General features: G+C 43.0%; 1 protein-coding gene across 10 annotated transcripts in view; it reads right to left on the bottom strand.

The window, feature by feature from the left end:
- The window catches only part of rapgef1b (Rap guanine nucleotide exchange factor (GEF) 1b), a 45006-nt gene that overhangs the window by 16381 nt on the left and 14108 nt on the right, over positions 1-14517 (bottom strand). For 5 of the 10 annotated variants that reach the window (XM_026173405.2, XM_080303582.1, XM_080303586.1 and 2 more), the window contains exons 2-10: positions 6361-6506; positions 5639-5817; positions 4009-4165; positions 3827-3915; positions 3576-3734; positions 3016-3066; positions 2320-2434; positions 878-1058; positions 24-530 (exon numbers count right to left, since the gene is read on the bottom strand). In XM_026173405.2, the coding sequence (XP_026029190.2) occupies positions 24-530; positions 878-1058; positions 2320-2434; positions 3016-3066; positions 3576-3734; positions 3827-3915; positions 4009-4165; positions 5639-5817; positions 6361-6506 (1584 nt within the window). The remainder of the gene's footprint in view (positions 1-23; positions 531-877; positions 1059-2319; positions 2435-3015; positions 3067-3575; positions 3735-3826; positions 3916-4008; positions 4166-5638; positions 5818-6360; positions 6507-14517) is intronic. The other 5 variants (XM_080303585.1, XM_080303584.1, XM_080303590.1 and 2 more) reach the window with 1 other exon arrangement.

Here is a 14517-nt window from a genome sequence, read left to right as displayed (position 1 = left end):
CCTTTTCTCCCCCCCTCACTTACTGTGTTTGCTTTTCTTTTCTGGCAGTGGCGGTGGGCTGGCGGGGACATCTGCATTCTCACTGGCAACGTACTGGGAAACAAACACGCCCCCATTTGTTTGGGGCATGGGTGAGATGGGTGTGAAAAGGGGGAACGGTGGCGTTGGATGAAGTTCCTCTTCCGACAGGTTGTCGTACTGCGAGGGGAATCGCTCGTACAGCACCCTGGAACCACTGTCGGAGAAGGACGACGTTTGGGTGCTGCGCCGCTTCTTCATCGGCAGGGCAGGGGGTGCGCTGATGCGGGAGGACTGATTGGGCTGGGGGGTCCAGTAATCTTGGTGCTGGGGTGGGGGAGCGCTGAAGCGTGGATGCGAGGGGTGCTGTCCAGGAACGGGGGAAGAGGACTCGCTGTGAGACTCGGGCAGGGGGCTGAGGCACCCCCCAACTGGTATTGGGGGCAAGTTTTCCCCAGCTGACAAGTCCTGGTGGAGGAAGTCATAATCTGGGTCGTAGTGATCTGTGTTGTCTGCAAAGATAAAGAGAAGATGATTTTTATTTACATTACATTTTTTTTTTTTTATTTAGTTCTTCGTATTTCATCAACAACTAGTGTTGAAAATATTAAGGAACCCACCCCCTTTAGTCAATTATAATAGCAGGAGCTAACACAGCATAAATACCTCACAGTTGAACTTTTGACTGTTTTTTTTACTTTTCTGTCAACTATTTGTGCAAAAAAAAGCACATATTTTTCCTGATTTTGTACATTGTTAACATTTAAATATGCACCCATCTTTAGTATTTTGTGCAAGCAATTTGACCAGCATAAGAAATAAAATAAGCAATTCAGCGCTGAATAGCTGGACTTCTTACCGAGCGTCTCACAGCTGGTGTTCCGAGAACACTGCCCGCTGTCCTGCTCTATGGAAGAAAGCTGTTCGTCGGATTTGCTGAGTTTCCCCATGCTGCTGCACGGTGAAAGACGGGGAGAGTCGCCACCGTACGAGTGGCTTCCCCCAGAGAAACGCCTCTGAAGGAACTCCTGTTCATACTCCTGTTGTTGCAGAGACACTGAAAGGTTAGTTTACTTCCTACAAATACCTAATGCATTTAAGGTTTTAAAGTAAACTAATGGGATGCTATAATACAGTGCTGTGCAAAAGTCCTGAGCCATTATTTTCTATTGGTATTTTGTAGGAAAATGGGAAACAGGTGCAGTGATTTATTGAAACGTGCAAACATACATGAAAATACAGTACACAAAGCAAAAATGGAGGTTGTACAATTTGAACAAGTATATACAATATGACTTGATATGCTTGATCACAGCCTGAACTCTCTTTGGCAAAGTTTCCTTCTGATTTCTTTAAGTAGTCTTCAGGAATAGTTCTCCAGGCTTCTCAAAGGACATTCAAAGCTCTTCTTTGGATGTTGGCTGCCTTTTGTTGCATTCTCAGTCAGGATGATCCCACACTGCTTTAATAAAGTTGAAGTCTGGACTCCATGACTGATAGTGTGTTTGGGATCGTTGTTATGCTGAAAATGAAGCTGCTGCCAATCAGATGCTTTCCAGATGGTGTTGTTTGATGGATCAGAATCTGACTGCACTTTTCTGCGTTCATAATTCCATCCGCTTTGACAAGATCTCTAACACCACTGGCTCAAATGCAGCCCCAAACCATTACAGATGGCAGTAACATGTTTTGCAGACGACTGTAGACCCTCACCTCTTGTGACCTTCTCTCATGTACATACCAATGACGACTGGAATACATAATTTCAAATTTGGATTAATCACCCCATTTGACATGTTACCACTAATTTTCAGTCCATTTCTTGTGTAACGTGGCATCCATTTCTCCCTGTCCTCCTTCATTATAAATGGCATCTTGACAACCATCCTTCCACTGAGACCATTTGTGATGAGACTTCAGCAGACCGATGAACTGAATGGCAGGGTACTGTTTCAGGTCTTTACTGGATTCTTTCTTATTTCTTAAGGACACGACTTTCAGATACTCCACACCAGGTTTTCAACTAATAGATGTTTGGACTCACCTTGTTGGTGAAAAACCAAAAATTCTATTTTATGCCTTAAAAAAACGGAGCAAAACAAAACAAAAAACTATTCATATTAAAATGGTCAGGTACAAGGACTGGATTGAAAAAGAGTGAAAAAACAGCCATGGAAGTCTGGAGAACTAATGCTCAAAATGACAAGAAATTCAGGTGTCTTGGAAGCAAAATATAAGGAAATGAGGGGTGACTCAAGAGTTTTGCACAGTACTGTAGGTCACTGGACGTTAAAGCCTCACCTGTCTGTGGTCACTACACGGGAGGCTGGAGCCACGGCTCATCGGGGCGACAACTGCCACTGGTGTAGGTGAAGGGGCTGACTGTCGCTTCTTAGGAGGAAGAGCTGGTGGAGGACTACAGACGGATAAATGGAGAACAGCAGAATAAGAAAAAGAAAGAAAGCAAAACAGGAACAATGAGCGTTTTGTCTCAAAGTTAAAAAAAGGTCAATCAGGCAAGCACGCAGAACACGCGGTTCCTGACATGTATGCGCACACACACACACACACACATAAAAAACAACAACAACAAAAAGATGTATATATACATGAACACACACACATTATCATCCCTCCTCTGGAGAGTGAGATGAAAAGTGAGAGTGTTTCATGTTAGGCTCTCTCCTGCTTGTCAAACCTAAATTCTCTTAGTGAGTTAATATCATCCAAATGAGGCGACGAGCGAACAGAAGCGACCATGACATGGAGGCCAGCGAAAAAGGACACTTCATAGGGTCAGTCATACACTCTCATGCACTGGGCGGTCTTCTGATTGGATGGGAAGGTCTTCAGGGAATACCCAGGATGACACAAACTTTAAAACAACGCAACCATGCAAATCAAAAAGCACTTTCATCCAATCCAGAAGTTTTATGGGGAAGGGGGGAGGGGTGGGATGTTATTATGGAGACAGATGATCCTATGGGGCTAACATACTTCTCCTTCTGAGAGGGTCTCCTTTGGCCAGCCTCGGCACTCAACTGTGCTCTGTTCCCAGAATCCAAAAAATGGGAAAATAAATAAATAAATACAAAAAAAATGACAGACACAGCAGAGAGAGTAAGGAAGGAAGAGCAACAAACAAACTACTGATTCAGATTTTTAAGGCTCGAGTATAAAAAGTGTTAATAGTTCAAACCTCAAAGAAAACCCCTTTGAATTCCACAAAAGCTTCCTTTACTCCTTATTTGTTACTCGTGAAACAACTTGAGAATAAAGAAAAGTTACACTGAAACAGCTGCAACGAATAAATGCTTTGTGGCGACGGTACAAATGGTCACAAAATAGTTTCGGTGACCTCTGACCGCACAGCCTCAAAGCTACCAGACAAAAATAAGGCGACAGGAAATCCTTTGGTTTCTACGGACTTTATCGCCACAGCGAACGCTTCAGCAACGTCTGCTCAGCTGGGAGAAGTATTGATACTGTAGCCCTGCTCACTTAAACACAGACAATCCGCAATATCACACCCGCAGCTGGAGCGCTTTCACCCTCACCTGAGCTCAGCCATTTTGGCTTCCGGTAGTGGTGGTTTGGGAGGTGCTACTTCCACGTCTGGTACTTCAGGGGCAGCTTCCACAGGAGCGGCTGCCGGAGCCGGCTTACTCGAGACCTCCTGCTCCCGATCTATCAGGGGCATCTCTGCTGACACGCTGCTGCGTACGTAAAGAAAAAAAGCAGATTGAGTGACGGGACGTACTCGGAGCGCCTGAATCTTCGTAGTCCTGCGAGTGTGCTCTGCGCTCACCTCTCGGCTGTGACAGCAGGTGCTGCTGGTTTATTAGGTGTGGTAGGTGACGGCTGTTCCTGCTTCTCTATGGTCAGCTTCACCAGCTCCTGTTCACAGACAGACAACGCAGTCAGTCTCAGTCTCCTCTGAAAACTCCACTTTAGCACACTGCCACATCATTTTCAGCACAGGGCCCATACCTTTACTCCATCCAGCACCGCTTTGATGACATTGGTGACAGAAGCCACATTTTCCTTATCGTCCAAGTCAATCCCGTCAAGCATCACCTGGTCGGCCCAGCGGATAAGGTTGGCCAAACTCTGATATACGCGGCTGTGGCAAGATGACAGCGCCGAACTGTTTGACGAGAAGAGGAATTCGGAGGGGGGGGTCGGTGGTGTACAGTACAGATACGACGCACATCATGCACAGGAGGGGAGAGCAAAAGTGAGGAAGGAGAATGATCCAAGAGGGCACAACAGCAAGGCGTGAAGAAGGAGAAGGAGGAGGGGGAACATGTTAGGCTGCAAGTGAGAAAAATCACAGAAATAAGACACATTCTATCTACTGTCTATCAACAAACATTTTTGGGGGGGGATTGGTTGGAATTGCTTAGGCTACAAGCTTGAGGCTAGGAATAAGGCTGCTAGAGCTAACAGGAGAGTGTAGGGAAGTGAGTGTTGTTTCACCATTTAGCAAATCATACTTTGAGACTTAACACTAAGGTGTGGCAATGGCCTGTACCAACACGCAGCGACTGATTCACAGTGCAGGAATATCCTTCCAATGTCTCTGCACGGCTTAGTCCTTAAGCGAGTGGGAGAGAACTGAAGCTATAGAAGTAGGGAGATGGTGGATTGGACAAGTATGGGACGTAGATCACGCTAGAGCTGAGGAGATCTAGAGTGATTATAATTCATGTGGCTGACTAGACTTTGTATATACTAATACAGTTTTAGCAAATAAGCTCTCTACTTAACTCTCACTGGAGTTACATCTATTTGACTCAAATTAAATTAAATCCCTGAAACCAAATATACCACACATGTAGCCAACGGAAAAATGGTTTTAATCGCTAAAATGGAAACTTAACAGCTAATATTATGAAACAATATTTACTTACTGTAGCTCATTTGCCAAAAGACATTAAACTTAGAGCTGTAAAGTAACTATAATGTAAACTTTTACTGGGATCTGTCGAGATTTGGACTCGGTAAGATTGAGTTCAAATCTTAAAATATGGCTGCTGCTCAGTTTTCCAGCAACAATCCATCAACTGCTTCTAAACACAGTGCTCTGACCTTTGACCTCCGTACTTCATCTGTAACGATGGGTGAGAAAAAAGGCACAAAGACAAAGACAGAGAAGTTTCAACATGTCCTGGCAAAAGCTGTCCACAAAAAACTGTAGCTGGGCTTACTTTAAAAAAACAACAACAACAAACACACAGGGGAAATAAAGCAAACTGACTCGTGCTACGGGCTGATATATCTCAAAGCTGAAATTAATTTCTGTTCCACAAAAAGAAATGTGTTAATGGAGAGAGAGAGGGCAGCGAGTGATGTGAGCTTATACAACTTCAGATTTCGAATCGGGGGAGCCTCGAGGGGAGCCTGCGAACTTATCAATCTTCACAAGCTCCTCGCTGACAGGAAGCCAGCGTCTTTCTAGTCTGAACATGTGACCGAGCTACTTTACAAGCTGCTTCGAGAGGCAAGAATAATAAGAATAAACTGAGAAGTGATACAGTGTCACTAATATAAATCTAAAGTGGGGAAAAAGACTGCAGAAAGAATATTATAACACTGACCTACATTTTCTATTACCCACCTGTGCTGTATCCGTGCCTCTACCTGCACCAGGGGCAAGATTGCTTCAAGCACCTTGCTGGCCGAGCCTGGAAGCATCTCCAGAACCTTCTTCTCCACGACCATTTTGTCCACGATTGTCTTGAAGTAGCGCAGGGCACTGACCACTTCTTTCTCCTGCTCCTCCAGCCTACTAACCTTCTAAAAAAAACCCCACAACCACAAAACAGTGTCTCAGGATTAGACTGCAAAGTTCATTTTTATAAGAGAAGTAAATAGTTACTATTTAGTCTGGGCTCTGTGCATTGGGTCTGCTACTCCTGTGGTTTGCTCACAGTTCAAAGCATCATCTATCAAGTGATGTGGCTTTGAGTGATCTTGGTGCTCCTGCAAAGAGCTCTTTGAGCCTCTCTAGTCTTTCACAGCAGGACTGCTGAGGAATATACTCATTACACCAAAAGCCTTTAAGAGCTAACAGAGTTCATTCACGACGCAGCGCGGTTCCATTCGCGCCTTTATAGGTTTAGACACCTGCTGAAGCACAGCCAGCCGCCACAGCGACTGGGAGGCTGTGGGAACCAGCAGGGAAACCCACGTGCGGACACAATGGAATAGAGGAGCACAAAACATCTGACAGGAAAACAATCGCCTCGCAAAGAGGCAAACAAATACACGGAATAGGCGGGAAAGCGTTGGATTTCCCACGATACACACATGTCTGCTGGCGCACACAAACACACACACCTTGTTAGTAGGTTTCTCAGTACTCTTGGCTGCTGTCTCGGGCTGCAGTTGCTTGCCCTTCTTGGATGGAGTCCTCTTGATCTTGGGAGAGTGGAACTTGTCCTTCAGGATCATGGTGATAGTGGACAGATGGGACCGTTGCGAGTCTGTGGACGAGAGTGGGAAAACACAGGAAGTTGAATGGTCAGTTACGGAGGAGAGATTCTCAAGGGGGAGGTGGGGGGTGAGGAAGGGGGTTTGAGGATAGAAATTAGATGTAAGCAGATGGCACAAGCTCAGTGAAGTGCTGATATCACTATCACACAGTGGTGCTCAAGTCAGGAGCTGAGCACCAGCAAGACTCCAAAAGGGAAAACTGGCGTCTTTAATGCTAACACAAATCTGCTGCTCAAGCTCATCTAGCAGCTCATTATTTGTACAGATGTGAGGGAGACCAGGCCAAAGCAGACGAGTGTGCCTCTGCTAGTTAGTGCAGAGATGAAAATGACTTTACAGGATTACAGAGATAGCAGCTTCATAATAGATGAGTTATTTAGCAGAATTCCAACTAGTTCATAGCAGTGAGGGTTTAGTTGATCCCAGGATTAACAGAGCCTTAACATAAATAAGGTGCTCCCTCATGTTGTCCTTTCACCTCTTTGTCTCTCCCCTCCTATGTGAAGCTGAACCAGGAAATAAATACTAATAAGAGCAGTGGGAGCTGACATGACGAGTGTGGGTTTTTATCAGTGACAAAATGACACCTTTATCTGCTTTAATCTCCCTTGAGCGCCGCAACGGCGGGATGTGGCATTCTGGGGCCATCAGCGTGAAGGAAAACAACCAAAAAGACTGCAGAATAGCAATCAACAGCAGGAAAGAGCCACAAACCAGACTTCCAGAGAGGCCGTGCTTTCATCTGCACCATTGATCGACACGACACGCAAGCATCCACCCCACTGTTCTATCTCTAATCCCCGTCATCCTTTACACCCAGCGCAAAGCCAAAGTTCGCCAGGACGGCCAAGGACGGCCTCGTGTTCTCATTAAAAATGTTGGTGAGAACGGCTGCCGTAGCATTTCCTGAGATTAGGCATGCGTGACCCCTTGTCTCTTGTTCTTACGCGGATTTTTTAAAATTTTTTATCCCAGCTTCACACACAAAAAAAAAAAAAGAAAAAGAAAAAAGAAAACTCCAGGTGAATTTGTTTTTCGGGATGGGGCAAGCATTAGTAAGTTATTCGTGTCGCAGAGAGAGAGGATTGAGCAAAACGCAGAGTTGCTGGAAATCTCTTTCATGACTGCTCATCAATTTTAATCTGAATTTGACCCAGTTTCTAATATCCAAATCGGTTGAATCAATCACATATAGATGTTTCAACGTGTTTGCTTTCCTGGGGTAAAAACAAACTAACTCAAATGTAACTTCATGAGCGGCTGTTTCCAGGGAGAGAGTAAATTCATGCCACCGTGTGACAGAGATAGCATATTTTATTGGTATGCTGTGCCTCTTCATTTCACACAGTCAGTGGAGTAAAGAAATAACAACGTCTAGTCAGCTGGGCAGGATTTAAGGAGAAGGAAGACAAGTTTATCAAAGAAGACAGAGCAGTCACTCGGTGCGATGAAGACCCTGCAGGAAGGGACAACCTTCTCATCTGCACTGCTGTCTGGATCTACACTTTGGAGTCGCGCCGCAGGGGATGATGTAGTCCTTCAGAGCTCCAGAAGAGCACGGTCTGAATAACACAGCTAGCGTGAGAGATTATTTTACACCCCGAGGCTGTACATACAGTGTTAAGTCAGTTTTGCCACAAGCCAAGACACTCTCCTGGCTGGACTTCGCTTTACAGAGTCACAGACTACATGTAGAGTAGTGAGTATGTTTTTGATTGCACATCAGCCTTCATATAAATTCAGCGCCCCCCCCCGCCCAGAATCCCCTTAATCTGGGAACGTGCACAGGGGATTGTGTCGGACTTCACAAAAACGCTGCACCCTCTCACTCAACTGCAGCTTACACAGAGCTGTGTCCACGTTTACAGCTGCAACTCAGCATCGTCCCAGCCCCAGAGCTGAGAAGCAATGACACGAGCACAATGAGTGCATACGATCGATACAGCTGGTGACCTCAGACGCCACATCGCGGTCCCGAGGCTCAGCTGTTTATCAGGCGCACAGGGCTGGTTCCATCAATCCTCCGCTCCCCTATTCACTTCTCAACCCAGTCTTTTTTTTTCCTCTTTAGTTCTTGGGAGCAGAAAGAACTGGAAGTCTGGCTCAGCATGAAAATGACATCATCAACAGAAAGAAATGGACACTGTTAAAGTCAGCAAGCATGAGAGAGAGAGGGAGAACACAGTGAAGTGCTCTGTTATAGTCATGCAGCCCCCCCTTAAGTATCCACCCTCCCCTCCTCTGTGAGAGAGTGCACAGCCAGGTCCTCTCCTCAGCTTCCTGCCTGCTGCTGGCCAGAATTATGATGTCATTGGTTGTAATGTCTCAGACAGATCTGACGAGTCATCGACGAAACAAAACAGTGAAAGAAACTTTACAGTTAAACCGTTTTGGGGTGGGATAAAATTGGAAGTTGTGTAGGCGCTAATACTGTTGTAGTCTGCTACCCGTAGATTCTGGCAGCCTGGAAAACAGTAAAACTGTCTCAGTGCCAAACTGAGACTGGAGACTATTCATTTCTGCACCTCGAACACCCAAGCGCCATGAATAAGTCCAAATGGAAGCACATTTATGCACTTAACCCTCGAACAACCTGAGGCACTGTTAGATTACCGTCACTAAAAAGACTTCAAAGCATCCCATGATCCACCTTATTAGAGTTTCTGCCAGTTTTTACTTTTTACATAAAATGCAACACATTTTCCAGCCTCTATTTTCTCAGGTTTTTAGGCATATTTATGATGAGCACATAAGTGGCCAAACTGGGACTCGGATCATGTCTCAACAACTATAAAACCAACCTTGTTCCCAACCTTGGGGACCCAGGACCCCATTTTGCAGATCAAAGTAATTGGTGCAACCGCTATACTGAAGGCTTTAAACAATTTTTAAAAGCTACAATTTGGTTCCAGTCTTCAACATATCAATCTACGCAGCTTTACACCATTTCAAATGTTACTTCAAAGCCAATACTTGTGTTTTTACTACTTTAAAACTGCTTTGAGAGACCAAGGGGATAAAAGAAGAAGAATTAATTTGAAGATTTAATATGTGATGCTTTGCCTTTGTTGATTTCTATTTGTGGCTTCCATATCCATTTTAGTGAAAAGTAAAAACTAAAAAAAATAAAACAGCAGAGCCTAACTGACAAACATCAAAGTGGGTTAGGCTTCCATAAAAAAAAAAGTCTTGGTTTATCTCTTACATTGTAAAATGCTTCAGTCCCCTGAAGAACTGAAACCAAACAACCCCCAAACCCTCACGTCACACTGCAAACTCACAATTACTCGTAAACCTCCCGCAAAAAAAATCCCCAGTGCGATGAGTTCACAGTTCATGTGAACGCCACGGTGGTAAAAACCTTATGACAATCGGTTCATGTTAGTTCTGGTAGCAAAAATCCAAGTCTGTAGGATATGTGAAAAAATGACTATAAATGACATTGTTAAGACTAAATAGCGAAGGATTTAACAAGTAAACATCTTTTTTGGAGGCTTTTAAACTCTGCAGACACTTTGCTGCTCTTAAAGGCCTTGGGGACATTTAAAGCAAACACTTGAGTCTGAACAACTCTTCAACAAAGCCTGGGAGAGTTCTCATCCAGCTCTGCGGTGTTAACAGATTCCCTGGGAGCTTTCTAGCTGCTGAATTGTCTGAAGGCTTTGTTACACAATAAGCAAACAGAAAAAAAAAAAAAACACACGCACACACACATAGGGTGTAAATTTATGGATGCTTCTGGCAAAAAGAGGTAAGTGGATGCAATATACCGCAAATTAATTTTGTGTATATTTCGCTTGTTATTTGCTGGAGCCTGAAAAGACCTCTGCATTTAATTCTGCTGCCCTAAGGCAACCCACAGACACCTGCTGTCCAGGAACATTTCATTTAGAATAAGAAATAGTTTATTTAGTATTCCACCTGGAAAGGCAGCCAGTCTAGGGTTTTGTCAGCCTCACCACATGAACCATAGCTACGAGCACAATCCCTCCAGGCTAACATGATTCTGTATCAGTGTGATTAATATCTTGAAAAACTTCCTTGAACTCATGACCCTCCCAAATCGCAAGGCAAATGGTTTTTTAATAAACAGTTTTATTTGGAATCCTGACAGGCTGTCAGACAAAAAGACATACCTGAAGGTGTTTGAAATGCTGCTTCCTCATAAACTGAATATTATTAAATTAGGAGGGTTTTTTTTCCTCTCTCCCCTTTCTATTTATAATACAGTATCTCTGAGTGGGAGGAGGTTAATTCCACCCCTGCTATTAATGGCAGTCTGTGTAGTGTGAAAAACTGCAATTTATGAAACAACTTGTTTCTTAATTGTACTTATCTTATTTATCTATTTTCCAAATTAGAAAAAAAAAATCCCGTTCTGTATTGCTGATCATGACGACTGGTGCCATATGTGTGTGTGTCGGGGTGTGACGGGCTGGCAGATTGATGTGGTTGCTGCTCAGTACAGGTGTGATCAATACAGGACAGCTGGTGGCCTCTTCCCTTCTCACTGGCCCTGTAGGCTTAGAGTAAGACGAAACAGGGTGGAAAGCAGAGATGAGGCTGTGCTTAGTTACATGTACAGCTGTCACCTCCTGCTGAACCCCTTCAGTGAGGAGCTTCTCAGTGAAAGTGTCCCCAAACCTTCCTCTGCGGACGTGTTTAGCCTGTTAGACGACCGCTACGAGAGTCACAAAGGTCACTGTGTGACAGCTGTTCAGCATATGAAAAAGGTAAGTGGGGGGGGAAACTGATCTGAAAGTGTGCATAGAAAATGTTTAGAGGATGAATGAACTGCAAAAATGAGTTCTTTTTCTGCTTTACACAGACTTCTTGAGAGATAAAACCTACAAGTATATGTATACATAGCCTTCACACTGGACTCATTCAGTCCATCAGTATGTTAATATGCTTTTGAGTTTATAACGGCATTTCTGTTGCACACATTTTGAAGCAAAGACCCACAGTACCAGCAATGTTAACTTGATTTGCTAGCTGGGGCATCTTTTCATCTGTCTGGGACAGTCTTAATAAACTCAATAAGCTGTCATCTGACCAAACTGTCACCGGTTATAGCGTTACATCCAACAGGCTTTAAGAACTGTGCCATTACTAACACCTAATCGTGACTGTCAGCTTACTTTAGGTTTCAGTTTGGTAAACCTTTACTCTGTCATCATGTCCGAAAACTGGTTGGTGTGGATCCATGTTCTTATGGCCCCAATCACAGGCATAAAAACCAGCTGGCATTAGCATGGTAACCACCAGTCACTGAGGTAAAATGTATAATCCATGACCAGTTATGAGCAGTTGCTGGAAATTGCTACCAGTCATTGTCAAATTCAAATTTCAAATTCAAATTTTATTTGTCACGTACACAGTCATACACAGTACGATATGTAGTGAAATGCTTGGACAACTGCTCGTGACCTAAAGAAAACAAAAAAGGAAAAGGCTATGAATAAGATAGGAAATAAATATGAAAAATTAAAAAGGGTAAATTTAACTAGGAAGGAATAAGAGAAAATATATAAATTAAAGTTGAAAATAAAATAACTGTACAACAAAATACACAATATAGAACTATATAAGAATGTATGAAGAAATATAAATAAATATATACACAATAACAGCAGCTGTACAAGTGTTAACTGGAAATGAAGAATATAGTGACCAGTGTTGTGCAATCCACATTATGTCTTGATTGCTAAACACCAGTAACTGGTCTATAGACCCCCTAGTAACCGTTGGTCACTTGGGAAAAAGGTGTATTCCCCAGCTGGTTGGCAAATAGTTGTAGGAGGCTGCTTGCAGTTGCTAGGTGAAACTGTCACACAGAGGTATGAAGCACTGCACTGAAAGCCTCCTTGCAATTGTTTGGGTCACTAGCAGATTGCAGCGCTCAGTAATGTATATAGAAGATGGCAAATTGTGTGGAAAAAAGTCGCTGAATACTTGCTAAACAGCATTGCAGCTGTTTTGCACTCGCTAAAAAGTTGCAATGCAAACTGGAAATGGTTCAAATCTACCCCAGTTCATTTGCTGTGTATGTTCCCTTATGCTCTCTCCTAGCTGTTGTGTAAACTCTAAATTGTCATGCCATAATAAAAGTTAAAAAGCCCATAAATATCTTTTTAAAAATTATTTTAAGGTAAGTCACATGGAATCATGACATTACCCCTGCATTTGATGTAAATAAATGAGTTCTCTATAAGAAGTGCCCTTTTACAAAGATTAGATGGGGTTGTAGATCTAACATAGGTATGTTCCTCTCACCCACATAAATATAAAAATACACACAGCCACAAATATGCTTGATTAAAAAAAAAAGAGCCTCTACAAATTGATGCACATTAATCCCACTTTCCTTTTAAGCTATAGCTGTTACTGTTTACGCAGCCTTCTTTAAATAAAGACAAAGAATCTGGCACACTTAAGCAGAAACCCACCATATGGGATACACGTAAATAGCCATGTCATTGTTTATAAGCGACTCTGCTTACATTGAGCTCTTATTTACCTATGAAAATGACAACAGTGTTAACTGCTGTCTGTTACACTGCGGAACAAGAAGTAAGACCTGCTGTGGAGCAAAGGGTGGGGGGGATGCTAGCCTGAGGCACATAAGATGAACAGCAGCGAGAAAAAAAATGGAGAGGAAAGAGAAAAATTCAACAGGAAATATTTAAGTGCTTAGTGAATTATTTATTCTCTCCATTGTAGTGGTTATTTCCTGCTGGCGGTGTTCAGTTTTCAATAGGAATCCTCTTTATATCCACAGTTAATATGCAGCGCTATAGGAAACCACAGGCTCTGTGTGTGTATGTGTGTGGGTGGGTGTGTTGCAGGTCAAGCCACAGTCCAAGGATGACGAAGGTAGGAAGGTCTGGTATGTGCTGTGACAAAGTCTGAGCTACCTCTCATTCTCTTCATATTTTGCTTGGAAAAATGGGAAGTAAATGCAGTGATTTATTTATTGTTTAAAGATGCACAAAAATACTATATATAAGGCAAAAACAGAATTTATATAATTCTTAACTTTAAGTTCACATTAGTTATGAGCACCTATATTCTTCAACACAACAGGAACTCTCTTAGACAGCTTTCTTGCCACTTCTTTAAGTAGTCTTCAGGAATAGATCTCCAGACTCATTGAAGAACACACTAAGCTCTTTAGATTATGTTGTTATCAAAATGATCCCACACTGGTTTAACAGTGTTGAGGTTCAGGCTCTGACTGATATCGTTCCATTGTCTGTTCTTCTATCCAGGTATGGTTTTACTGCATTGGCAGCATGTTTGAAATCACTGTCATGTTGAAAAATGAAGCTGCTGCCAATCAAATGCTTTCCAGATGGTGTTGCAGCAATTTGGACACGGTCCGCAACACCACTGGCTGAAAAGCAGCTCCTAAACATGACAGAGCCTCCACCATATTCTACAGATGGCAGTATGTGCTTATGTTGCACCTCTCTCCTAACCTCCTCTTACATACTGACAATGACTTGAACCAAACATTTCAAATATGGATTCATCACTCTATATGATGTGCTTCCACTGAGTTTTATTCCAGTTCTTGCATAAGTTGGCATTCCCCAGTCTTTTCTCCTTGTTCCATCTTGACAGCCACACTTTCACTGACACCAATTCTGATGAGGCTTCACCAAAGCAGGTAGAAGAACTGAATAGCCAGATCTCGGGTCCTGTTTCAGGTCTTTGCTGTTTTTTTGTCTTCTATTTTTTAAAGACTTGATGCTCAGATACTGTTCATCTGCTCTAGATAGTTATTTAGGCCTTCCACATCTTCTTTTGTCCTCCACTTGTTTTTAAGGACACTGAATGTCATGCTGAGTTATGCCATGTTTTTCATTGATAGCTCTTCTGGAAACACCTTCTTGCAAAAAATACTGTTTTATTCCTGTCAAACTCTTATCTTTGGCATTTTTAATAGATTAAACTAAATATAAAGGAATACATTATGTGTTGTTGCAATAGGCTGCT

This window comes from Astatotilapia calliptera, chromosome 7, assembly GCF_964374335.1.
Source record: "Astatotilapia calliptera chromosome 7, fAstCal68.1, whole genome shotgun sequence".
In the NCBI taxonomy this organism is placed as follows: domain Eukaryota; kingdom Metazoa; phylum Chordata; class Actinopteri; order Cichliformes; family Cichlidae; genus Astatotilapia; species Astatotilapia calliptera.
The sequence above is the reverse complement of the archived record's forward strand: the minus strand, read 5'-3'. Positions and strand labels throughout refer to the sequence as shown.